Consider the following 27,153-nt stretch of genomic DNA (forward strand, 5'->3'; position numbering starts at 1 on the left):
GACTTGTTATGGCTAACTGGCTATTTTCTTTTCAACCTAGCAATGGGGTAAGCATACTATCTATGTCTTAAAGGAAAACATCCTACTATAACGCTATAGCACTGACCTTTGATCTTAGCCTTTTAGCCTTGTTGTGAGAAGTTTACAAAGTGGTTGATGATGCCTATGAATGTTTGAGTAAATAAATATATTGGGGCCAGTTTTATTGCAGTTAGGAGATCAGTTGAACTAGACCTGTTGTATGCCATTGTATGGGTGAATGCAACAAATAACATGCTGCAGCAAAAGAAGAAGTGCTATCAAATATTGCATGCTAGATGAATATGTTTCTATACAGCTCAAAACCAGCCAAACAAAGTGATAATGGAAATTAAATTTATAAATACAACCTGCTGTGTCTCTTTAGTGTTGCTCACATGTATTTGGTTTATGGCTGACCACTTGGGATTGAATAATGTATCAGGGTCCTTGTCCCTGGAGATGACTAACTCTTACTCCCTCAGCAGCCATTAATTGCTCTTTATCTAGAGGCAGGGCCTTGTGAGATTTCCCCCATCCACATTGGCAAGTTGGCTGGTGCTGTCATTACTCAGATCTTGCTTAGGAAGCCATATTGTTGAGATTTCCTGGATTACTGCTTCCCCATCTTGCAGTCCTCCATCTTTCCCAATCTCTCCAGTCCCTTTTCTGTGGTGTTTCCTGAGCCTTAGGTGTAGGGGTTGTGCAGAAGCTGTATCAGCTGGGGGCTAAGCACTCCATGGTCAGTTGTTCTCTGTTTGTCCAGTTGTGAATTTCTGTAATAGTCTCCACCTGCTGCAAAAGAAGCTTCTTAGATGAGGGCTGAGAGCTGTACTCGTCTGTGGGTATTTGGAATACAGTTTGAAATTACACTAGTTTAGGAAAGTGACAATAGTAAATTTTCCTCTAGGGTCCATGGCTTCACCAGCCACAAGTACTTGGCTAGGTTTCTTGTACCATACAATGAATTCTATTCTATTGAATGGGCCTTAAGACCAATTAGATAGCTATTTATTAGCCCTAACACATAAGTTCCACTATTGTCCCTTTGAAGTATCTTGATAGTTTAGTCATTGCTGTGGTTCTTCGGTGTCATTGATGGGTAAGACTATTGATTACTTTTCTCTCTGGGCTGCTTGCATAGCTCCTTCTGATACTATGAGAGCTAGTCCTTGGGGAGGAATATTTCAGGTCAGTTTCAGCTGAATTCCTCCAAGTCCCATGTCTAAAGTTTGTGCTGGATTCAGCAATTAGGTCTTCCTTTCCAGGAGGAAACCAAGGGCAATGGGATTAGCCTGCATTGTTTTGAGAGTCTTTTTGGCTCCCCTGATGAGCATCTTGAAATGAAGCATTGAGGTTTTTTGTTAGATAGTTTATGACTTTTTGGGGAGCATTGTCACCCCAAGTTGCCTAACTTTATTTAAAAACATGCACACACACACACATCATCGTCATCATCATCATCACCATCATCATCAATGTCCTCGTCATGGTTAAGCATGCATGAGCAGTCTGTTTATGGCTGATCTCCAGTTCTTCCTATCCTGGGCAGTCCTAGATGCTTGTGTTATTGTCATACACATGGTTCCACAGTCTTCCTTTATGTTGTCTATCCAGCGTTTTTTGGACCTTCCTCTTCACCTTATCCCATGCTTTCCTCCAAGCAGTGCTGTCTTTAGGTATCTGCTATCATTTATTCTTATAACATCGTCGAAGTATCTCAAGCTGTATCCTGTAATTTACTTCCTTCTGTTGGTGGAGATGTTTCTTAATGTCATTGTTGCACAGCCTATCTTTTCGTGTGACGCCTAGAATCTTCCTGAGACCTGCCATCTCAAACACATCTAGCCACTGTTCTGAGGAGCCTTTCACTGTCCAGGTTTGGAAGTTGTAAAGAAGGCAGCTCAAGAGAAGTATCTCACATACTTGTAATTTTGTTGTCAATTTTGTTGAAGACAATCATAGGAGTGTTGCAGGGCTGCATCTTCTCACCACTTCTCTTTAATAGATTCCTGAAATCTATGAGAGCAACAGCCCTGGAGGATGAGGAGATAGGTGTGCAGATAGGTGGTGTGAAAATCAATAATTTGTGTCTCACCAATGATACAGCACTACTTGCTGAAAGTCCAAATGAGCTGCAGGTGGAAGTAAGTGAAAACCTTGGTATGAAAGTAAACATCGAGAAAACTGAGATACAGTACATAGGATAGGCGTACCAAGATTTTAACATTGTAATAAGAATCAGAACCTCAAACAAACAGTCCACTTTGTCTATCTAGGAGGAAACCTCAGTTCAAAGGAGGGAACTACTTTAGACATCAAGAGGCAGATAGGGATAGTGAGGGCTGCATTCCAGGCACTAGGAAAGGTTTGATCAATAAAAGATAATGACAACACACACACACACACACACACACACACGTCCTTATCTGTAATTTTAAGTAAAAATAAAATAATATGATTTTCCTTGGCTGTTCCAAGCATCTTTAGTGTTCCCATTTCCTTTCCTCTCCCTTTGTATTGTCCCCCTTCCCCTCCTCAGGTAACTTGCCCTCCCCTAGTTTTCTCTTTTTCTTCTTCACAGTACCTGTGTCCTACTTCCCCTCCCCAGAGTACCACTACATGGTCCCTTTTTACTCTCCTGGTAGCTAACGTTACTTCAGATTATATACTCACACGTGAAGATTCAGATCTAGGATCCACAAATAAGAGAGAACATATACTGTCATATGGTGTCTTTACCTTATCTTGTTCATTGGTAGTCAGCTGTTTCCATGCTAATGAGCATAAAAAATATTGCCATGAGAGTACTTCATATATCTTCTTGTGTAAATGTGAAATTCTTATCAGGATCTCTCTCTTAATATATATTATATATTAATATAGATATTATATTTTACACATTAATATATAATATATGTGTGTATATATATTTCTGCATTGTTGGATCTAAGCATCTTTCCTAGATTTAGTATCAAATGTTTCTTAGGTGATTGTAACAGTTTTTTAACATAACAGAGCTTTCTTTGTGTTACATCCCAGAAAAACATATCCTAACACAGAAAAATGTAAGATAATTTGATTCATCAAGTGTTTACTCTTTGCATATAGAAGAATGAAGTCACGTGAAGTGCACAAACCTACTCTCTAGCTATATAGTGACTATATTAGTCACTTCTGCTTAACACCAAGTGTGGTCATAACTGATCACAAGTACCTGACTCAGAGTAGACCCCTTGACAAGGTGTTCTATCCCTGAAATGTCAAAAGGAAGACAATTTAGCTGGAAGATCAGAGTTAAAAGAGAGTACCACCCTCATAATACACAACATAGAATAGAACATGATCTAGGAAAGAGTCGCATTTATTTTCCATCTTTTTTGCATTCTTCAGTAGTAAGGAATATGCCACTGAACAAAGGTATCACCATTTTTCTTCCCTTTCATAACCAAAATGAGACTGTTGTGTCTGCCTTAACCTTCCCAGTACCCTTCCCATTTGAACCCCCCATTGTGACATTCTGTAATTCTTGAGAGCCATCTTGTTTGGGTTAACAGAGCCTCCATGACCTTGTTTCTTTGTTGTTATCATCAGCTGGTTTCAGCTTTACTGTTGAAGTACATGGAAAGGCGGGAAATCAAGAGTATATGACCTTTTGCTTTAGATTATAATTTGCAGATTCTTTTATTACACCTCCCCTGGGGAAATATCAAATGTGTATCTGAATTGCCACTCAAGTAACTTCCAATCACAAGTACTTACATACTGTACACTTGACAAGTTTCCACTGTGACTGAGGGTCACATGGAATTTTAAATTTTGTTTAATTCTAATTAAGTGAATATAACTATGTGTGGCTAGTGGTTAGTATATTGGTTAAGCAGAATTTTCACATTGTGTAGGTATTGGAATGTGTGGGGACAACATTCATTTGGTTCATTTGTATCAGGATGTGATGTGTAGTAAGAAGATTGCATTCTCACATATCCCATGAAGAAGATATTTGTTATTCACCCAGTGAGGTAACAAGGGCTCTCAGAGGATAAGAATGTATTCAGGGGCACAGGAGCTACAAAATCACAGGGCCAGGCCTTAAACCAGTGTCTGTCTGGTCTTTCGAACTTCAAAGTTTATTTGTTCAGAAATATTTATTTCTTTTCTTTACTTAGTTCTTCTGTCTTTACACCAGAGAAGCATAAAATAAAATTACTTAGCACAATGAATTCTAAATTATTAACTACTAGTGTTGATTAACAAATGGATCGGTGGAAATTCTAGTTTGGTTCCTGGGACTTCAGTAATACTTAGTATGCTAAGAGAAATAAGTATACAGGATTGTCTTAGTTAGGGTTACTATCGCTGTGAAGAGACACTGTGACCACAGCAACTCTTATAAAGAAAACATTTAAGTCAACATTTACAGTTCAGAGATTTAGTCCGTCAAGGTGGGGAGCATGGCTGCATGCAGGCACATGTGGTGCTGGAGCTGAGAGTTCTAATCTTGACTCAGAGGCAACAGGAAGTCCACTGACAGGCACACTGTGTGGAGTTTGAGAAAAAAGACCTCAAAGTCCACTCCCACAGCGACACACTTCCAGCATAAGGTATGGTCTAGGTTAAAGGTGTGCCTGCCAGTCTCAAGGTCTGGATTAAAGGCTTGTGTCATCCAGCCTCTTCCAACAAGACCATTTCCTCCAGCAAGGCAATACCTCCCAACAGTGCCACTCCCTGTGAGCTTATGGGGACCAAATACATTCAAAGAAACACAGGTATTAAAGTGACTGAATGAATCACTTACTTCCAAATAATTTCTAATGTAGGATTAGATTAATGGAATTAATAAGATATGTGTAAATATGGTCTCTGATGTATGATGTTTTGACTTTATAATTTTTTACTATACTGTGTTTCTAAAGCAATATGCATTCATAAAAACATACTTAAAATTTGAGTTTCAATGTTTCGCAGACTGAAAAAATGTGATATGATGCCCTGTTGTGTTGTTTAGTGGGGGCAATAAACCACACACAAGGGGAACCAAATTCTACTTGATGGTTTGCTGTGTTACTAACCATTTCCCCCCACATTTAATGGTTGAGTCTAAAGATTTGTGCATGTCAGGCAAGTGCTCCACCACAAAGCTAAAATCCCAGGCCTTTAATTTATTCAAAAATTTTGTGATAAGGTCTTGTTTAATTGCTCAGGATGACCCCAAACTTCTAACCTCAGCCTCCCAGGTACTGTTATTACAGGCACGTGTCACCACACCTTGTTATGTGTTTGATATCCAGTACGTTAAGTGTAGTTGAACATTTTTGACTTATAACATTTTTAACTTATGATCGATTTATCAGGATATAACCCCTTCATAAGTCTCAAAGGAAGGGAAGGAGAGAGGGAAGAGAGAGAGAGAGAGAGAGAGAGAGAGAGAGAGAGAGAGAGAGGGGGGGGGGGGGGGAAGGAGGGTTAAGGAAATGATTGTGGGAGTTACCAAATCTAAAATTTGCAGGGCAGCTTGTCAGGTTGGACACATAGAAAGAGACTACATTGCAATTGAGGTATGAAGATATCTTTCTTTGTGGATTGGAAAACATTATTTCCTAAAGCCTCTATTAACTGGATGAGGCTCACACTCATTCTGCCAGGTGATATGATTTTCTCAAAGTGAACTGATTTAGTGTTAATTGCTGTCTACAAACTACCTTAAGAGCAGCTCTTGGACTAGCATTTGACCAGACATTTGGGCAACATGGCCTAGCCATATTTATGAATAAAATTACCCAATACCATGACAACATTTGTTATTAAGAGCTCTGGAGGGAGGAGGTTCCAAGTTTCCCTAAGTCACGTCGAAGTCTTCTTTCTACAGTTCTTTTAGATGTTACTGCAAGGTCATAGATGCCACAAGTTAACATAGTACATTGTTATTTTCCAGTACTCCATGTAATAATGAAGGGCTCCATTAATATACCATTTTTATTCTTTTGGCTAGAGAGACATATGTCTCCTCAAAGCTGCCAGCAGTCTTTTCCTTATATCTCATGGGCTGAGTTGTGGGCCAACTCTTAGGTCAATAATTGGCAAAGACAAATGGGAATAATAATACTCCCCTTGGCTTCAGAGACAGGCTCTCCTTGCCCTGAGAATATTTGCCTGCTTGATAGCTAAGGAAGTAGGAAGGAGGAAGGCTGTTATGTTGGCCTGGACCTCTGACTGTTAATCAAGAACTTTTATGAATAGAGTTGTTATAACTTAACTAGAACCTTTTAGAGTATAGTCATAAGACGGAAGAAAAATAAAACTGTCTGTGCCATTTTAATAAGCACTGAGGAGTTTTCTTTATATCCTGTCTTCTATAAAGAGATTGCATTCAAGACTCAGCAAGAGAAATGGAGCCCTCAAAGATTACACAGCAAGTTGGTGGCACAGTTTGGGATAGGTCCTATATTCTGACTATGTTCTTTCTTTTGGGTCACATTTTATGACCCAGGATTTTGCAAGGATTTTAAGAGTGTATGTGTACAGTTCCTGCTATTCCTGGGGAGATACAAACAGCTGTCTACTCAGCCCATATAAGGAACTTATGAGGGGCCAAAGTACAGACATCCAACTTGGTGAGTCAATGAGTTTTACTGGGGTTACCTACAGATGTGACTCAAAGACAACTGCACCACTCAAGCCTACCCAAACATAGGTGACAACTTGGTGTGGGAAGTCCTTCTGTATATGTGTTGTTATTGGTTAATGAATAAAGCTGCTTTTGGCCGATGACTTAGCAGAGTAAAGCCAGGCGGGAAATCCAAACAGGGATGTAGAGAGAGAGAGAGAGAATAGGCAGAGTCAGAGAGATGCCTTGGAGCTGCTGCAGGAGACAGATGTGCTGAAACCTTGTTGGTAAACCACGAGCCTCATAGTAAAATATAAAATAATAGAAATGGGTTAATTTAAGATATAAGAGTTAGTTAATAAGAAGCTAGAGATAATAGGCCAAGTAGTGATTTAACTAATACAGATTCTATGTGATTATTTTAGGAATCTGGGTGGCCAGGAGACAAACGAGCAGCCTCTGAGCATAACAACTCATAAAAGATAAAAACCTGGGCATACTGTACAAGCTCCTGGTAGCTCAATGGGTAGGAAAGTGTCTTTTTTCCAGTTGGTCTAAGCTTGGCTGGTCTCTGTATTTTAGACAGTTTGACTTCTTCCAGGTTGTTTTGTTGATCTCTGCTTCTTTTGGGCTACTCAGTTTGAACATCTTCTAAGCAGCTCAGCTTGTCCAAGTATGCCACTCAATAGTCTTTACTGTTTCTAAACTCTTGGGTAAGGAAAGTTCTTATGAATCAAGTCAGTTTCAGGGACTTCCTGAGGCTATTTTGAGTTGTATACTTCCTGTCTTAACTAGCTTGTCTACAGTAATGAAGTGTTTCACTTCCCATTGCCACACTTGGTTGTTTTACCTCATTGTTAACATTCTGTGTCTTAAAGAACTTCCCTACAAGATGGAAGGATTTCATCTTGGAGGAAACTGCTACACGACACCTGCATATATAATTTAGATTTATTGTGAGTTTTAGTTTTTTAAAAACATAACTGAATTTGATCTATTACCATTCATTTATATTGTATTATATTCCTACTTGTCAGAAGTAATCACATGGGCTGGAGAGATGGCTCAGAGATTAAGAGCACTGACTGTTCTTCCAGAGGTCCTGAGTTCAATTTCCAGTAACCATAACCATCTATAATGGGATCTGGTGCCCTCTTCTGGCGTGCAAGCATCCATGCAGACAGAACAGTGTATACATTATTAATAAATAAGTCTTTAAAAAAGAAGTAATCACACTTTTCTTCACAGATGTCCTCTAGTTTTGATATTTTAGATAGAGTTCTTTTTGCATTTAGATAACTTATACTCCTGTGAAAAGACTTGAAACTTCAGGTAGAGGGATACTGCTGCAGTAACCTTCCCCAGAGCCATTACTTTCACATAATTCTGTCTTGTCACCATCCCTTTCTCTCAGACAGAATTAGATGCACCTGTTTTCTACTCTGGTCCCATTTCTCCCATCGCAAACTGTGCCTCTTTAAGGGTCAGTTATCTCATCTGAAAATGCGACGTGAATAAGAAGTTTTAAAGGTCCGTTCTGCTATTAAAATTAACCACAATGTAAAAGAATAGTAATAGATCAAATTCACGTTCCTTATCTGAAAATGAGAGGAGTGAACTGCATAATTTATGTGTTTTTAAAATTCTATGACTAATACAGACCAAGACTAGACTTTAGCTAGGTCGTTAACATGCCAAAGGATACATTTTTAGATTTAATGAATATTCTAAGCCAAGTATCTATCTAGATAACTTAGTTAATATAATGTTTTATTTATTTACCCATATTTTAAGCGGTAGACACTTGTGAGTTTTGTCTCTTTACTGGCAGTGCTCAATAGTCCTGGAGGACACCCATTTTCCAAAGGCTGGCTTCCTTTGTAAGAATCTCCCCTAGGAAACTAAGTTCTGCTTATAGAGATGTGTGTACTCCCTAAGAGAGCATGACCGCAGATTATCTTGTTTGTAAGACAGGGTCTTACTATGTGTGCCAGGCTAGCTTTGAGTTCATAATCTTCCTGTCTGAGTGGCTTGAGTGCATTACCACACCTGGAAAACCAGATGTGCTTTTTGCTTATTAGTTTGTGTAGCCTTTGTGTATTTGAACTATGATGTACTTAGTTCCTTATATGTTTTATAGCTTTTGACACTGAAAGAAAGTTATTATTGGGTAGTAAGTGGGATAAAACGCTTCTAACCACATGCAGAGTTTGGATTTGGGTGCTGGTGACAGTATGTAGAGGCTCATAGATGCGAAACATCTGCTCTACCACAGCGATAAACCCTGTACCCCACCAACTAGATTTTATACTTAAAGGGAAATATTTTAATGTAATATTTTCAAAATATTTACTTTCCCCTCTTTGACAACATTGTAGAAGGTACTACTTTTAGGATCATCCGTGCCCTTATCAAATATTTAATATATGTGTTATTTATCATGCATTATCTCTTCCAAGCTTGCCACAACCCTCCAATACAAGCATTATTCTTTTCTTCATTTTGCACATGAGGTAACTCAGGCTGGGAAATAAGAATTGTGATCAGCTCCCATATTAGAAAGGTTGGTATACGCATGAAGTCACTTGATAATATGTATGAAATTTAACTTGGTTTCCAATTTTCAGTCCTTTTAGACATTTATCATGGCCCCCAAATACTTTAGTAGAAGACTCATCAAACCATACATATTGGTTACCTCTTATAAAACTAACATGACAAACACCTTAAAACTCAGTGGCATATATTAGTAAGCATTTATTTCTAGCTCATCTATATATTAGCTAGAGTGGCTTGATTGGCTTCAGTTGAGTTTGATGGGACTTGGCTTGAGCCAGGGGCTCTCTTTTGATTTGTTTCATGTGCTTGTATTCTTCTGGGACATGAAAGTGGTAGTATATTTTTTCTTATGATGATAGCAACAATGCATGGCAGTTGAGAAGAGAAATAAGATATTTTAATGCAAGACGCTAAGCTGCTACATTATCACTTCTTCACAAATGCAATGGCTAAAATTAGTCATCTGGATGAGCTCAATATCAGAAGTGAAGTACATTTTGCCTTTAGTGAAAGGCAATACAATATCACATGGCAAAGTACGTGAATATAGCCAGTGGGAAGTTTGTGGATCAGTTATTCAGTAAACTATGTCCTGGCTGAATGTCAGTGGTAATGAGTAAGAGGAAAGACTTAGGATTTATTTTTAAGACAGTGTCTCATGTATACCAGATTGGCCTTTAATCTACTATGTTGTTGAAGATGACTTTGAATTTCTGCTTTTCTTGTCTCTGTAAAGTGCTGGGGTTACAGGCATGCATCATCATGCCCATCTTATGCATCGCTGGATGCAGGGTCTCTTGCATGCTAAGCAAACACTCTACAAACTGAGTTTCATACTCAGAAAAAAGTATGTAATGGGAAAAATATTTTTGGTGGAAACATAAGAGGTATAATGAGAAAAGGATAGGGTCTGGGGGAATCTCTTCTTAACCCTTCGTACTTTTTCTTTTCCTGTAAAATACGTTTTTAATTGAAATAGAGATACATCACTTTCCCCCTTTATTTTTCTTATTCCAGCATGCCCATACCTTCACTGAAATTCCTGCCCACAGATTGATAGCCTCCCTTTCTTTGATATCCTTGATAATAGTTGGGATAGAATTTAGGAACTCACACTTAGAATGTCTGATTCTCTTGTCCCAATAGAGAGTTGGGAGTCACACATGCTCAACAAGTGCTTTATATCTCGTTTGCCCCAGGATCCCAATCTTGAATTGTTTGATATGACCTTGAGCAAGTTATTCACTCTACAATATACTTGAACATCTAATGCATTTATAAACTGTTTATTGAATTATTTTCATTTTATGCTTTGTTTTGTTTTTAGTTTACTTTTGTGATGATAGGGTCCTACTATGTAGCACTGTTTGGGCTCAAACTCACTATGTAGTCAAAGATGGCCTCAAACACAGAAAGAGGACCTCCTGCTTCTGCTTCTTGGAGTGCTAAAATTAAAGATGTATACCACCACACCTGGCTATTTTCTCTTAGGTAATTAGATTTATGTTTTCTCAACTAGGTAGCAACAGAATCTAGACCGGAATCTTGAGGTCATTTTCTCATTTTAGATACTCATCTCAGAAGGGGAAATATTTGGATATGGGGAAGGTTCTTAGTTCTCCTATCCTTCTGAAATTGACTATTTTTTTTCTAATTCTGTTTCCCACATTGCCATGCTCTTCTGTTTCCATTTCCTGAAAGGTGGTCAAAGAGAGGAAGATGAAAATTATGCCAGGGAGGGCAGAAGTTCAACCTGAAGAAGTATTTGCTGTATGAAATCTTGTTTAATGATTCTGTGTTAGGGCCAGTTGACAACATCGTGGTCCTCCCAGAGATCTTTCAAAGAGGCCATTTGACATCTTAATTTATGTTAAGAAAAGAACACATTGGGATAGATATAAACGATGGCATCTTCTAACTTTGCAATATTTAAGTATACACATATGCTTAAATATTCATAAGATGCTCACATAGTATTCAATTTGGGGTAAGGATCACGTATTGCCAGTTCAAAGATTAAGAAAATCAAATAAATATCAAAAACCTAAGGCACAGAGAAATGGCATAGCTCCTGCGTCCAGTATACTGTGCAGCTGTGTGAGAATATCACAGCACATCAACAGAAGTGAACATGTTAATTCTTCTATTTACTATTTCTATGATATGGAATCATTTTACCTTTCTTAGCTGTAATTTTGACGGTAATGCATGGGTAATAATTCCGTCCATGTTGTAAGGATTAGTGAGATCAATTATAAAAGTGCTTGATGCTAAATGTTAGTTCCTGTACTGTGAGCCATTAATGTGAAAAGATAAACTGTCTTTATACATAATCCCTTTAAGTTCTGCAGTGTAAATTAAACTTTTATGGTGGTTTAAATGATAACCTCTCAGGCTCATTTTGAATGAAATCCTTCATAGGCTTACATATTTGAATAATTTGCCTCCAGTTGTTGATACTTTGGAGCAGGTTTTATAACCGTAAGGGGATGCAGCCTTGCTTGCTGTGGAGCATATCATTGGGTGTGGGCTTTGAGAGTTTACATTGCCCCATTTCCAGGTTACTCTGTTATTTTCTTAGGCACAGTGGATAAGCCTTCATCTATTGCTATTTCAGTCAGTAATTGTGACTCCAGTTACTGGCCTGCTTCTTTGGCAGTGGCCCAGCCACTTAGGCCTCAGCCTAGTATGAATTCTGTTCTCACAAGCCATGACTCTGCTGCTGCCACTAAAGGTAGCTTTGCATAAATCTCAGTCATTCTATTTATAAGTAAGACTTGAGAATAAAAGGCTGGGGTGAAAATCTGATAGCTCAAAGAGTTTGACTAGCTCCTAGCTAAACTTATATCCTTGGTAGTATCTCCGAAAGAGAGCATTCTTCTACTCCACCAAGCAACCAACCAACCACACAAAAATAAGTTACACCACTCCAAATCCCTCCTTACTAGTTCCTGTACATCTCTCTATGTCTACCACACTCCCTCTCAGGCTCTATGATTACCTTTCTTTCAGCTAGTTGCTAACTCCTGACCCATAATTGGGTCATATCAATGTAAAATTTTGGGGGTGAATAGTTGATTTTTAGTTTAAAGTATATTCAATAACCTACCTTTTTTTCTCATATCCTTTCCATCTCCTTCCCCCTTTTTCAGAAAGAGATCTTTATTGCCCCGTTCTGTTTATTAAGCATATCTTTTAAAGTACAATTAGATCACTCTATAATTGCTTGTCCTATGGGATTGTGTGATACACCTGTAATATGCTTTATTTTGTAATATGCAAAAAACTGTTTCATTTTACTAGAGACATATGGTGGATCATTGTCAGTTTTAATTTGTGCAGGTATACCCATGATAGCCATGACTTCTAATAAATGTGTAATAACAGAATCATCCTTTTCAGAACTTAAAGCATTTACTCATTGAAATTCTGAATATGTATCTATGGTACGGTACACATATTTTAATTTTCCAAACTCTGCAAAATGAAACACATCCTTTTGTGAAATTCTTTGAGTACCTTTTAGGTAACGTCTTTCAGGTAATAGAGTTTGATTATACAAGGAACAGGTAGGACATGTGCTTATCATTTCTTTGGCTCATTGCCAAATGATTGAAAAATCTTTCTTTAAACACTTGCTATTAACATGGTATTTCTTATGAAATTTTGGCTGATCAATTTTACCATTATTATGTCTTAGAGGGCCCGCTACACATGTATAGGATATGATATTTGTTATATACAAGGATGATTTCTATTTTTGATTACTTGTAGTTAAATAAATAACAAAGTTAATTCTGAATCATCTGGAATAAGTTTAGCAGTTTCAATATGTTTTAAAAAGCAACTCTTTATGCATATTGAGAGTTTGTAACTATATTTTGAGGTTCTGAAAAAGCTGATAATACTATAGCATGTATTTATGATTTCTAAACTGAATCATAAGGGCTTTGAGCTACTTTACTTAAGTGTTCTGACTTACCACCTGCCTTTCCTGATTTATTTGCATTAGTGTAGAATTTAGGGGCTCCAGAAATTGGTTTTTCCTTTATTATCTGAGGGACAATCCAATTAGTTCATTTTATAAACTGGAGTCTCTTGCTTTGGGATGTTTGTTGCTAATCTCTCCCAATGAATTACTGCAAGCTCTTTGCCACTGTTCACTTTCTCCCCATAATGACGCAATTTCAGCATTAGTAAAAGGCACCACAATTTCTGCCGTGTTATTTTAATCTATACCATAAACTATTACTGAAGACCCGAGGGTGCATCCTAATGTTAGAACATTGAACACTTGCCTTGTGTGCTGGACATTTTCATAAGGGAACATCAGTTTTTTAAAAAAGAAGTCCCTACTAGACTTATCTATGGACAAACCTGTGCCTCATTTTCTTGATTGATGCTTTATGTGTGCGGGCCCAACTCACTATGTGTAATACTGGCCCTGGACTGGTGGTCCTTGGTGTGATAAAACGGCAGGCCAAGGAAACCTGTAAGCAGCACTCCTCCGTGATTTCTGGATCAGCTTCTGCCTCTAGGTTCTGGTCCTGGTTTTCCTCAGTGATGGACTCTGTCATGGAACTAGAAGCTGAAATAAACACTTTTATCCCAAGTTGCTTATGGCCATGGTGTTTATCATAGCAATATAAACCCTAAGACATATACAAGAGGCCATGGGTTGAGCAAACTTAGCATCACTATTACTCCCACCACAGGAAAAAATAATCCTGAACTATTGTTCTCTGTTTTCAGTTTTCTGAGGTTATTCTTTTTACTAAGCAGCATAATAAGTCTTTTCTTTGTATTCCTGAGAGGGGCCCTCACATGCTGCTGTTTGCAAAGGTCTCATTTCCTACTGACAGCAGCATCACCACCCTGTACAAGGAGTCATTAATACATTGGCCACACAGACCCCCCTCTGCTGCATTCTGGGACCGCAGATACTGGTGCAAGTGGGTGGAGACATTGATATAAGCTCACAGCCTCTTCCAAGTAGGAGGTGGGAGAGAGAAACAGCTGTCAGCTCCACAGCTGGTGTTGTCAACCCGAGTGGTTCCAACTTATTCTGGCCAGAAAGAGAACCTCCTCAGTCCATGAGAGATTTGCTGAACCAGAACCAATGTCTTAAACCTTTGGCAGCTCATGTTAACTTCCTCTAAAGAGGACAGAAGTTGCCTGGCTCTGCCTGCCTGGACACAGTGTTCTCTAGACATTTGTCACGCTCTTTAAGTGCCCCGTCCAGCTGCTTCTTCCGAGCAGCTTGCTTGGCGGAGCTATGCAATGCACAGGAAACACGTTTTCGCAGGATGCTTGTTTTCTTCGGCACGCACTTCAGCACATCCCATGAAGAGAGAATGCCTTTCTTTTCAGTCGAAAAGAAGGATAGATCCTTGCAACAGTGTAAGAAATAGTAATCTCCGCCAGATATGGTGATGCATGCCTTTAATCCAAGCACTCGGGTGATGGAGGAGGGATGATTTGAAGGCCAGTCTGAGCTATATAGCAAGGGTGTGTGTCAATACTAAACCCATACAGAAGAAACAGCACTCTCCATTGCTATTTTGTGCTGCCTTTTTTTTCTGTTTATGAAGAATGATGGTAGCTTAATGAGACCCCTCGTGTTTTAAGAAGTGAAAGGAAAATGAGCCCTTAAGGTGTATTTCTAGTCCTTACTGGAGTATGAGGGCCTTGAATGCAGGTTCCAATGACCTTGCCTTCTCTAGATTACCTCAGACCAATGCCCGTGCCCAACACAAGCGTATTTGCTATATTGTATCGAACACAGATAAAAGAATTTGTATTCCTTGATTGCTAAATGTATGCTTACAGAGCAAGTCTTACAATTAGAAGGGAAATTGTAGTTTGCTTATAGCTTTCATGCTTTGATAATTTGTTCTCTTTCAGTGTTGTGTAGCAGTTTTAGTGCCTATAAATGTTGTTATAGTGTTTTCATATACATGGGATGGAGCAAGTGTGTCTTGTTTCTAGATTGTGTCAGAGTGAATAAAATATTAATGTCATTCATATATTTCTACAATTCTGCAATTATTTTCATCCATATTCTTCTTTTCCTCCTATTTATCCATTCTTTTCTTTTCTAAAATTTTCATTCTTCCTCTCATCCTTCTGAAGGCTGGAATTAGAGCTATGCACCCCCATACTAGATTTATGTTAGTATGTATGCAGTGCTGAGGGCTCAGAGGAGGGACTCCTAAAACAAGACTAGGATATGGAGGCATTGAGAGACACACAGAACTCACTCCATTGACATAAAGGGACGGGATCTTGAAAATGAATTGTGGTTGGCCAGTGAAGTAGAAGGAGGAAAATAAGAAGTGGAGGGCACTTTGTACAAAGACAGAAGGTTGTTCCAAAGCCGTAACACTGTCTATGCTGGATAGTTTTATGTCAACTTGACAAAAACTAAAGTCACCCAAGAGGAGGGGACCTCTATTAAGAAAATGCCTCCATAATATCAGGCTATAGCAAATCTTTAGGGCATTTTCTTACTGATTGATGGGGAAGGGTCCAGCCCATTGTGGTGGCGCTATACCTGGGCTGGTGGGCCTAGGTTCTATAAGAAAGCAGACTGAACAAGCCAGTAGTAAGCAGTACACCTCCGTGGCCTCATCATTAGTATTGCCTGTCCTGATTTCTTCTGATGAACTATGATGTGGAAGTGTAAGCTAAATAAACTCTTTCCTCCCCCAAGTGACTTTGGTCATGGTGTTTCATCTCAGCATTAGTAATCCTAATTAAGATTCCCTCTTCGTCAAGGTGTATAAACCCGAGTCCAGTAGTCAGTGCTGGCTTTAAGAAAAGCTATTTTAAGTAGTTTGTGCTACCTCTTAATGGCTAGGTGTCTTTGGATAAGCAACTTAATACCTAGGTGCCATATTATTTTACAGATACTAATTCAACCCAAATTAATCTGTACATTCAAATTTAGTTGTTGGAAACTCTTACAATTCACCAGCAGTCTACCTTAAAATGGAATTCTTACCAGCATGAAACACTTTTTTTTTAAATTGGTGACACATCACTCAAAGTCAGCATGGTGAAAACAGTTCTAGAAGACCTCTATTGTTTGGCTGCGTTTTCTTCTAAATTACCTCACTAGTTCATTTCTCCTGAATACTTAGTGACTTTTCTAGCCCAAAGTTCCAGAAGTCCTTACACAGTCCTCCCCCAAACATGGTCAGGTGTCTGTCTCAGCCCTACTCCACTGTCTGGTACCACTCTCTGTCTTAGGTTTCTATTGCTGGGGTAAAACACCACGACCAAAAGCAAGTTGATGAGGAAAGGATTTCTTTGGCTTACAGATCAGGGAAGCCAGGGTGGAACTCAAGGCAGCAAGTTGGAGGCAGGGACTGCAGTAGAAGTCGTGGAGGGGTGCTTCTTGTTGGCTTACTCCTCATGGCCTTTTCAGCCCGCTTTCTTATACATCCCAGGACCACATTATACAACCCATGGGTCACACCACTCAGCAGTAAGCTAGGCCATCCCACACCAACCATTAATCAAGAAAATGCCGTGCAGACATAATCTACAGGCCATCTGATGGAGGCATTTCCTCAATTGAGGATCCGCTTCCTAAATACCGTGAGGAAAACATCAGGACAATGAGTCGGTGGCAAATGTGGCTGTCAGCATTTCTTTAGAGGCCCTGTGACTTCTACTTGTGCTGAGCAGCAGAGAAGTTAACTACATTTCATCGCCGAGGAGAGTGAAGACTGTGTCCCCATCCCCATAAAGCTAGCTGTGAATTCTTGTTTCCTATCTAAATCTCCCAGGATTTCCCTCCGTTAGCCTGTAATATGCAGCCGTAAATACTTCAATAACACCAAAGAATTCAGTGGGGGAACTCCTTGATTCCTGTTGTCTTGGAATAGAGGCTGTTGGAAGTCGTTCAGATTCATACAGATTAGCCTTTCCCGGACACATTTGCTTCACGGTTTTGTTTCTTTTTTCTTTTTAAATGATGAAATGAATGATAACTATATGTGAAGGGAAGAAAGGGTGTGCAGCAACAGAGACCCGCCCCCCTCCCGCGAGTGCCATTTTTGGAGCAAGAGCTTGCAGAGACGTCAGCTCTAACCAGTAGGAACTGCTTTTTTTTTGTGGAGTACGGTTTTTTAAATTATTATATTTTTTAAAGAATATTATTTTCCATATCAATTCCAGTTCCCTCTCCCTTCCATCCTCCCACTCCCCCCACCTCCTCCCCTCCCGTGCCATATACTCCTCAGAGAGGCCACTCATGGGAGGTCAACAAAGTCTGTCACATCACGTGAGGCAGGACCAAGACCCTTCCTGCTCTATCTAGGCTGAGCAAGAGATCCCTCCATAGGGAATGGGCGCCAAAGAGCCAGGAACTGCCTATTTTTGTAGGTCAAAAGGTTTGAGATTGTAGCTGAGGAAATCAAAACTGCTGAGCTCAGTGCAAACCAGCACATTCCGCGCTGCCTGTAGTTTTTCTTTGCTTCCTAGGAACGGCAGGAACTCATCACATGAAACCTGAACCTGTATCTTTCATTCTCATGCCATAGTACTAAAGCATATAAATTTAATGCCAAGCTTCTGTTCCATGTCTAGGAGAGGAAGAAGAAATTTGAAAAGGATGGTGAGAGGTTTTACTCATTACTGGACCGGCACTTACACCTGTCATCCAAAAAGAAAGAATCTCAGTTGCTAGAGGTATGTTCCCCAAGTCCGTTCCCGACTCCATCCTGTGCTGTATTAGAAACCACAGTCATTTCTGCTTGGGAGGTTTCCTCTTATAATGGCTCAACAGGGGCCATGGAAACATTTGTAGGGAATACCTGAGCTCTGGGCCCCAGGCTCTCTGAGTCTTGAGTCAGTTCTTCCACTACCTTCCCGTGGTGAGGAACTTCATTCCTGGCGTCAGTCCTACTGCTTGATACTTGAGGATCTCCAGGGTCACTTTCAATCCCAAGTTCCCAAGTCTGTGATTCTAGATGCTGTGTTCAGATAGATTTAAACTGGTATTGTATTTGGTATATAAGGTGCAGACAGCTGTCCTTGGTAGTGTTCCATTGCCTGTTTTGGTGGGGGCAGGCAATGCTGCACTATGGCTACTGCACAGTGAGACTATGAGACTTACACTGGTTACAATTCTCCCAAGCCACTATTTAATAGACAGCTACCAAATCGTCCTTACACTGGGTGGAACAGGAATAAAGGGACACCATACAGTGTCCATGTCCTTCTCCACCTTAGAGCTGGGATTCTAAATTAAGAATATGCATTAATCTAGCAGCAAGCCTCTTTCTGTACCATTATATGTATGTTTATATAATAGTCTTGAGGGACCCGGGGGATGAGGAGGTGAAGACTTTGTCTGAATGGAGGAATTCCCTCTCTGGAAGAATGGTGCCTTTCCAATTTGAGATAATCATTTGAAAAAAATAAAATGTATGACAAATAGAAATGGAGAAATTGCCCTACTGAAGCTAGTAGCCTCAAGGCTGAACAAGGCATGAGATAATCTTGAGAAGCGATTTGTCCAGAATTGATACTACTCTAAAAGACTAGTGAAAGACAAGATAGTGTAATCAAAAGCAGTGGGCTTACATCTTCCTTTTTTTGTCTTTGTGTGTGTGTGTGTGTGTGTGTGTGTGTGTGTGTGTGTGTGTTTTCTTTTTCGAGACAGGGTTTCTCTGTAGCTTTGGAGCCTGTCCTGGAACTAGTTCTTGTAGACCAGGTTGGCCTCGAACTCACAGAGATCCACCTGTTTCTTCCTCCTGAGTGCTGGGATTAAATCCTTGCGCCACCACCACCCTGCCCTTATATCTTGACAAGAGAGTGCAACAATAAGAAGAGAGAGAGAGAGAGAGAGAGAGAGAGAGAGAGAGAGAGAGAGAGAGAGAAAGAGAAAGAAAAACATGGGCAAGACATCAAATAGTGGAGAAATCTTTATTATCTGCAGCAGGCAAGGAGAGCACAGGGATCATTTCCAAAATTATCTGTCTGAACAGATGCTGTCTGAAGAAAAGGAGGATGAGGGAATTTTTAGAGAGGCTATTTTAATAGTGGCTCTCTGTGCACAAGCTGCCTATGCAGACAGAGTGGCTTTTCTCAAATACCTGTTCCTCAGACAGTCTAAAATTATAACTCATGCTAGGCAGGGAGTGCCCATGTTACCAGGCCCAGTGAAAACCTAGGGGTATCATCAGTCTCTACAGTACCTTCCATGCAGCTATTTTTACTCTGTAGTTATAGCTTATTGTAAGAGAAATTTCATGTGTTCTTTGCAAGACTACTGAGGAGTTTCTTAGTAGCTTATACAGTTTCTCCTAGACTGGGTTTTACATCTTTCCTCTTTGGTGGTTTTTCTTTGTATCCTTTCACTAAAATAAATGAAATCCGGGATTATGACTATATGTTGCATCCCCAGTGAGCCCTCTAAGTGACTACCAATCCTGAGGATAGTCATAGGGACCCATGGGGATACAATCCATATATTAGTGGTTTTTGCTATGAAGACATCGAGAATGTTCTAGTAGTTTTGTACACTATACAGGTGCCCTTCTTTGCAGTTTGTGGGAGATTTTGGTGTTTTTAAACAAGGCCTCATCCAGAATAGCCTCAGATTCTCAGAAGTCTCCCTGACTTTGCCTCTTTAAGTGTTGAGTTGTAGGCTTGAGCCAAGATACCTAGCCTTTGTTGACATTTCTTATGAACAGGGCTACAGGGCTAAAAATTGAGGTAAGGGCAATTGAATCAGTCACTTTTTTAAATGAAGAGGTTTTATTTGTAAAGCTATTTTTAAAGTTAGGTATGGTGGGTAATTGTTATAATCTCAACACCCAAGACTCTGAGGCAGGAGGATTGCTGTGAATTTGGGGGCAGCCTGGGTTACATAATAAGTTCCATATAGTGAGACTGTGTCTCAGAAAAGAAGAAAAGGAAAGAAGGATTGAAGAGAGAGAAGAAGAGAGGGAGGGCGAAGGCTGCAATTATAGCTTAAGGCCATCCTTGTCTACCTAGAGAGTGTGAGGCTAGCTTAGGATACATTAGACCCTGTTCCCCAAAAGGAAACAAAGAATTGTATCATTGCTAAATCACTTTTCTGTTTTATTGTTACACTGGCTCATGGTGCGAAGGAAGTCAAGAGACACTGTCTAGGATAGGTCTAGGCTTATTGTTTCTGGGGAGGGGAGAGGGAGCAAGGAGGAGTGTGTGCTGGGCTATATCCCTAGACAAAATTTCCCCCTTAATTTAACTATTTATTTGATGATTATACATTCACATGTGGTTATAGCAAATGAGAGAGATTTCATATACCTTAAAGAAAAATGGAATGGAAACTACAGAGATAAAGTATTGGATCTCTGGCTCACAGTCTCACTATTGTTAAGGTCTTGTGTTATTTATTACAATTGGTGAGTTAATGGGTTTTATGTTCTGTGGTTTATGGGTTGTTTATTTTTACCTTGCTCACGCTAGGCAGGAGCTGTGATACCGAGTTACTCTTCTTTTAGCCCCACCCTGAAGGGATTTGACAAGTGTATAATGACCCGTGAACAGTGTAGAGTCATGGAGAACAGCTTCATTGTTCTGAAATTCTCCTGGCTCCATGCTTGCTCATCTCCATCCCTGGCAGCCACTGATCTTCCTATATTTTCTTTTCTATAATGTCATGGACTCCTATAGCATGGATGCTTTTTATATTGACTTCTTTTATTTAGCAATATGTGTCTATTATTCCTGTATTTTTATGTCTTGATAGCTGTCTCATTTCTCTTCAGGGCTGTTGTGTATCTTATAGCCTATGGAAGGCTATTTTTTTTCTTCTGAACTTTGGCAGTTATTATTATGGCCATGATAAATATTAATGTGTAGATTTTGTTGAGGTTGTTTTGGTAAATGCTATAGAGTATGAGTTGGGTTGCAGTGTAAGCAGATGATTTATTTTGGAAGAATCCGTTATTTTCCAGCATGTACCATTCTTCTTTCCAACCAGCGCTAGACTTTATTTTGCTTCTTCTTATCAGCAGTTGGTGTTTTCAGTGTTTTTACTGTTAGCCACTCTGATAGGTGTGCAGTGGAATCACATTTCTGTTGTCATTTGACATTTCCCAGTGACATGTAATATCTCCTCATATGCTTAGCTGCCACCTGTGTTCTCTGGTGAGCTGTCTGATCTGATACTTAAATTTGAGTTATTTTCTTGTTGTTGTGTTTTAAGGACTCTGTGTGTGATGTTAGGTGCCAAGCCAATATCAGATACATGGTTTACAATGCTCCAAGTATATTCTTTTATTTTCTTAGAAGGGCCTTTGGTGCTGCGCCTGCTTTTGGTTTAATGAAATATCCATAATTTCAATGAATCATGCTTTTGATGTATTTAAAATTCTTGCCAATGTAAAGCCATGCAGATTATCTGCTCCCTCATCTTGCTTTGTAACAGCTCAAGGAGGTCTCAAACTTGTGTCTTGCTGCTTTAGACTCTTGAGTGCTGGCATCTGGGCATATCATCATATATGGCTAGATTTTCTCTGATTTTCGCTTCCAGTAGTTTTAAAATCGCGTCCTCTAGATTTGGCTATGGAGACGCACCCAGAAAATCTCAACAATATAATTACTTAAACAAAGCTAGCATAACTACAACATCAGTTGACGTGCCAATGTGGACAGTGAAATTTTTAAAAGTAAAAATTGGTGTTATTTTTTAGCACACAAACACATGTATTTCAGTGACATTTTTAGTTCTCCATTTTCTTCTTGTTCATGCTCTTCCTCCCCGATAGTCCCCAGTTCTGCTTTCATAATATATTTTCCACCAACCTTTCTTGTTTTCTCCCCCTCCCTTTAGACCTCCTGTTCTCTTCTAGAGCTTTCCCATTTCTTTGTCCTACAAAAAGACAGATACACATAAGTCCAGATACTGAGAGAGAGGAATGATGTGGTATTTTTTATGACTTTGTCTTATTTCACTAAACCTGCAGATTTCCAATCCTCAAAATTACATGACTTTATTTTTCTTTAGTGCTAAATGAAATTCAGTTGTGTTTTTGCATCTAATTTTCTGTATCTGTTCATCTGTTGATGGACATCTAGGCTGCTTCCATATCATGGCTATTATAAATCATGGAAAAATAAACATGGATGTGCAATTATTTCTGTAGGATGCCAACTTAGAGTCATTTGGGTGTCTACATAGGAGCCGTGTATGTAGCTGGCTAATACAGTACTTCCTTCATTTTGTAAAATCCCCAGTTACTATCATTGAAAATGTTTCTCTGTTCCATTCTTTTTCTTCCGTCATTTGTATTCTGAGTACACATATGGTACACATCTATCTAGCAGTTCTCAGATGTTTTATTTTATGTTGTTTACTCTCTTTGTTTTGACTTTTGTGTGGATGTACATTCAATCTCAGTGATTCTTTTTCCCCCCTGTGTTGTCCGGACTCTCGGAGCCCCGTACCTGCTAGGTGGGTGGTATGCTTTTGAGCAATCTCTCCAGGCCCAGACTTATTCTTTCCTCTCCCTTGTTCATACTGGTGGTGATCCCAATAAAGTATGCTTCATTTCTGTTCTAGGCTTTTCGATTTCTGGCATTCCCTTTGACTCCATGCTGCAGTTTCATCTTCTAATAGCACACATCTGTTGCTGTGTGTTGCTCTCTTTTTCCATTAGCGCCCTTTTCATTTCACCGTAGATGCTTACAGTCCGTGGTCTCATCGTTCTGCAGCCTCTGCCTTCTCTTCGTTAGTTTCTGATGCTTGTTCACTTGCTTTGGATCGTGGCTTTTTTTTAAAACTTTTCCTGCTTAAAAGGCAGAGAGGATGTTTGGATAAAGAAACGGATGTAAGCGCTCAGTGCGAGCTTTCGTGCTTGTTTGGCTAGGACTTAAGTTGGGCTTAGTTTGCTGTTGCTGTCGTTCCTTTGGAGCCCTTGCTTTGTCTTTGTGTTTTCTTAGCATCTTATTCTTAAACTGGGTAGTATTTCTTTTGTGAGAGCAGTGGTGCCCCAGTCTTGAGCACTGTTCACCCCCAGTGTCTGTTCTCCTGAGTTCCGATGCTCTCCATACACCTATAGTCTAGTTTTGGAGGCAGCCCTTATCCCCATGACTTTACTGTTGGATTTAAGGAGAAAGGTTCTTCAAGTAGGTCAGCTTTTTCCTTGATCTGAAAATCAGTTTGATGACCCCCAAGCTTCCTCCATGCTAGACTAGAAATAGAAAGCATTTAGTCTTTAATCTCTTGGCTTCATATTCCATCTCTGTAAAATACAGTAGAAATAAAGAAAACAATCGAAATAGGATATTTGCAGGTCACTCAATGCCTCTTTAACATTCCTGACTTTCAAAAATTTGACCATGCCCACTTGTGACATTTGTTGCCCTCTTTCTACAGGCAGACCTCCAAGTGGATAAGGAAAGGCACAGTTTCTTCGAGTCCTCCCTTGACTATGTCTACCAAATCCAGGAAGTTCAAGAATCCAAGAAGTTCAATATTGTGGAGCCAGTAAGTTCTATCTGTTGGTTAGTATTATAAAACATGTGTTTCCCAAATCCTCAACTGAATGTGCAGAACTGTGGTCATAAAAGTGGAAGCTTAAGGAATGAAGACGCCAGTCCATGCTCAGATACGTGTCAAGATACATGTCAAGAACGTCAGCACACACACTTAGATTTCTCTTGCTCTTTCAGAAGTGTTCACGCTTTTCCTTACCATGTTCACATTCTTTTGCTCTCCATTTATGATATTTCTTTTTTCCTGATTCAGTCCCTTCCCCATTTCTATGTCACACTTTATTTTTTCCTTTAAAAGTAATATTTTATTAGTTTGTAGAGAATTTTGTACAATGTGTCTTGATCTTATTCACCCAATTCCTTCACTTAACTCCTCCCAAACTCACTCCCATCACCCTGCTTTTTTTTTTTTTTTTTAAGAAAAGACTTTGTGCTATCTTGCATCAACTGTCCTGGCTCTTAACAATATTTCTGTCCCATTTTCTGTGATGTCCCCAGGGACTTGAGGGTGGGGGTTGTGTTCTAAGTGTATTGATTGGAGGCAGAAACTCTACTATCAGTTTATTTCTGCAGTTTGAATAGTTATGGCTTTCTGTAGTGTTCTTCATCTGCTTCAAAAATAAGCTTATCGAATGACGGGTGAGAGCTCCACTTATCTCTGGACAGAAGGACGAGTATTTAGAAAGAGTTACAGATTATGCTGGGTTAGTGGCAGGAGCAAGTTCTCTATGTATCATGGTCTGACCAGCCATAGGTAGCTGGCTAACTGATAAGTGCCAGATATGGATTCCCTCCTGTTAGGTGGACCTTAAATCCATTTAGGTGACTGTTGCCTGCGGATGTAAGGGCCGCTACTGTACCTTTCAGGCTATCTTGCCACAGTGGTCAGCATTGTTATTAATTGCCATTATAGCTGGATGGGACTTGATTACTTTCCTCCCTTGGCAGCTTGCATGGCTCCTTCTGAAACCCTGAGGGCTAATCCTCAGTGAAGAATTTTCAGGTCAGATCCAGATGAGTTCCTCCAAATCCTTCATCTGAAATGTGTGGTGTCTTCAGCAATCAGGTCTTATCTTCAAGTCTGAAAGTTACCAAAGACAATGGCAATAACCTCTGTTGTTTTTGGAGGGTCTCTTAGATTCCCATAACCAACAACTTAAAAGTAGGTTTCATGTGCCTGGCACTGGGTTTTTATTAGGTAGTGTGTATTCTTTTAGGGGGAGTATTATCACCGCAATTGATGTAGCTTCACTCAAATGACATGTTTCTCTTTGTGTACACACACAGACATGTGCACACACACAGGCACACATACACACAAAATCTAATTTTAAGGAGCTATTAAAATTTGATTTCCCCTACTGATTTTCTAAATATCTTTAGTGTTATTTATCCCTCTTCCCTCCCCCTCCCTTCGTGTTCCCATTCTTCCTTCCTCCTTAAGTAAGTCTCACCTACTCATTTTCCCTCTTCGAGCCACTGTACCCTACAATTTTCTTGTCTAGAACTCCTGCTCAACCCGTCCCCTGCCATGGTCTCCTTTTACTTTTCTGCTGTTTGTAGTTACTCTGGTTTATAGACTCACTTCTGAAGACTTGGGGTTAGGGTCTGAGTTACCCCACTCAATATAATATTTCCTGTTTTGGCCACTTATCAGCAACTCTCATGATTTTAGTTTTCTTTACATCTGAATAATACTTCATGATGTATAAGCACCATGTTTTCGTGATCTATTCCTAAATTAAAGGGCATTTAGAGTGTTTTCATTGCTTGGCTATCGTGCATAGAGCAGTAATGCTCATTGGAGAGTAGGAGGAGGAAGCCTTCGGGTGGATCACAAGTAGGTCATAGAGTCGACTGTAGCTTCTTGAGAATTCTCCACACAGGTTTTCAGAGTGACAGCACCAGTTTCCAATGCCAACAGTGAATGAGGGGTCCCCTTCCCCCATATCCTTACCAGCATTTGTTGTGGCTGTTTTGTGCATCTTGGCCATTCTGGGTGGGATGAGATGAAATGTCAATGTCATTTTAATTTATATTTCTCTAATTGCTAAAGATAATGAGCATGTTTGAGGTTTTTATTTTTTTGCCATTTTTATTTCCACTTCTGTGCACTCTGTTCATTTTTTTAATTTTTTTGGTTTTGGTTTTGGTTTTACAAGACAGGGTTTCTCTGTGGCTTTGGAGCCTGTCCTGGAACTAGCTCTTGTAGACCAGGCTGGCCTTGAACTGGCCTCGAACTCACAGAGATCCACCTCCCTCTGCCTCCAGAGTGCTAGGATTAAAGGCATGTGCCACCACTGCGCGGCTCTTTGTTCAGTTCTGTAGCCCATTTTTTAAAAACAGTTTTGGTTGCTTGTTTCCTTGCCTTTTTTTAATTTTTAAAATATATATTATAGATATTGCTTCTCTTTGGACTTCTTTTCCACTCAATAGATTTATTCCTTAGCTGTGCACAAAGGTTTTAGTTTTCTGAAGTTCCACTTGTCAATTGTTGGCCTAAATCCTGAGCAAAGGGAGTCCTGTTCAGAAAGTCCTTTCCTATACCCCAGTCTCGTAGCATCCTGTCTCTGTTTTCTTCTAGCAGTTTCAGGCTTTACACTAAGCTACTCAATTCATTTGGAGTCAATTTAGTACGGGTTGATAGGCGTAGGCCTCATTTTATTCTTCTACTTGTAGACATCCAGTTTTCCCGCCCTAGATGCTAAAGACACCATCCTTTCTTTCTTTCTTTCTTTCTTTCTTTCTTTCTTTCTTTCTTTTTCTTTCTTTTCTTTTCTTTTTTTTTTTTTGGATTTTCGAGACAGGGTTTCTCCGTAGCCTTTTGGTTCCTGTTCTGGAACTAGCTCTTGTAGACCAGGCTGGCCTCGAACTCACAGAGATCTGCCTGCCTCTGCCTCCCGAGTGCTGGGATTAAAGGCGTGCGCCACCACTGCCTGGCTAGATACCATCTTTTCTGCAAAGATTTTTGGCATCGTTGTCAAATATTAGATGACTGTAGTTACATTTACTAATGTTGGAGTTTTCTGTTTTGACTCATTGTTCTTTAAGTCTGGCTCTGTGCAACTACCATGCTGTTTTTATTGCTGTAGCCCTATAATAAATTTTGAGATCTAGACTGTGAATCCCACGGACATTTTTCTTTTCTTTCTTTTTTATTTATTTCTTGTGTCTTTCCCATCATGCATCTCCATCCCATTCATTTTCCCATCCCTTTGTATCCACCCTGTGCCCTTGCACCCCCCCTTCAAATAAAATAAATTTTAAGAGAAAAAAGAAGAAAAAAAGAAAAGAAGAAAAAAAAATCAGTCTCATTATGGAAGTTGTAGTGTAACCCACTGAGTTATACAGTAACCCCTTTATCCATGTACTTTACTTGCAAGTATTCATTACACAGAGTCCGGGAGGCTTCTGGTTTTTGCTACACTATTTTGGGCCCTCACTGGAACACCTCTTGGTTATCCTGC

General features: G+C 39.6%; 1 protein-coding gene across 3 annotated transcripts in view; it reads left to right on the plus strand.

Annotated features, from left to right (window-relative positions):
* The window catches only part of Ophn1 (oligophrenin 1), a 326,280-nt gene that overhangs the window by 141,301 nt on the left and 157,826 nt on the right, over nucleotides 1-27,153 (plus strand). For all 3 annotated transcript variants that reach the window (XM_050119716.1, XM_050119714.1, XM_050119715.1), the window contains 2 exons: nucleotides 17,780-17,881; nucleotides 23,568-23,678. In XM_050119716.1, coding sequence (XP_049975673.1) covers nucleotides 17,780-17,881; nucleotides 23,568-23,678 — 213 coding nt within the window. The remainder of the gene's footprint in view (nucleotides 1-17,779; nucleotides 17,882-23,567; nucleotides 23,679-27,153) is intronic.

The sequence above is a fragment of the Alexandromys fortis genome, unplaced genomic scaffold (genome assembly GCF_014885135.2).
Source record: "Alexandromys fortis isolate MF-2015 unplaced genomic scaffold, M_Fortis_MF-2015_v1.1 scaffold_155, whole genome shotgun sequence".
Lineage (NCBI taxonomy): Eukaryota > Metazoa > Chordata > Mammalia > Rodentia > Cricetidae > Alexandromys > Alexandromys fortis.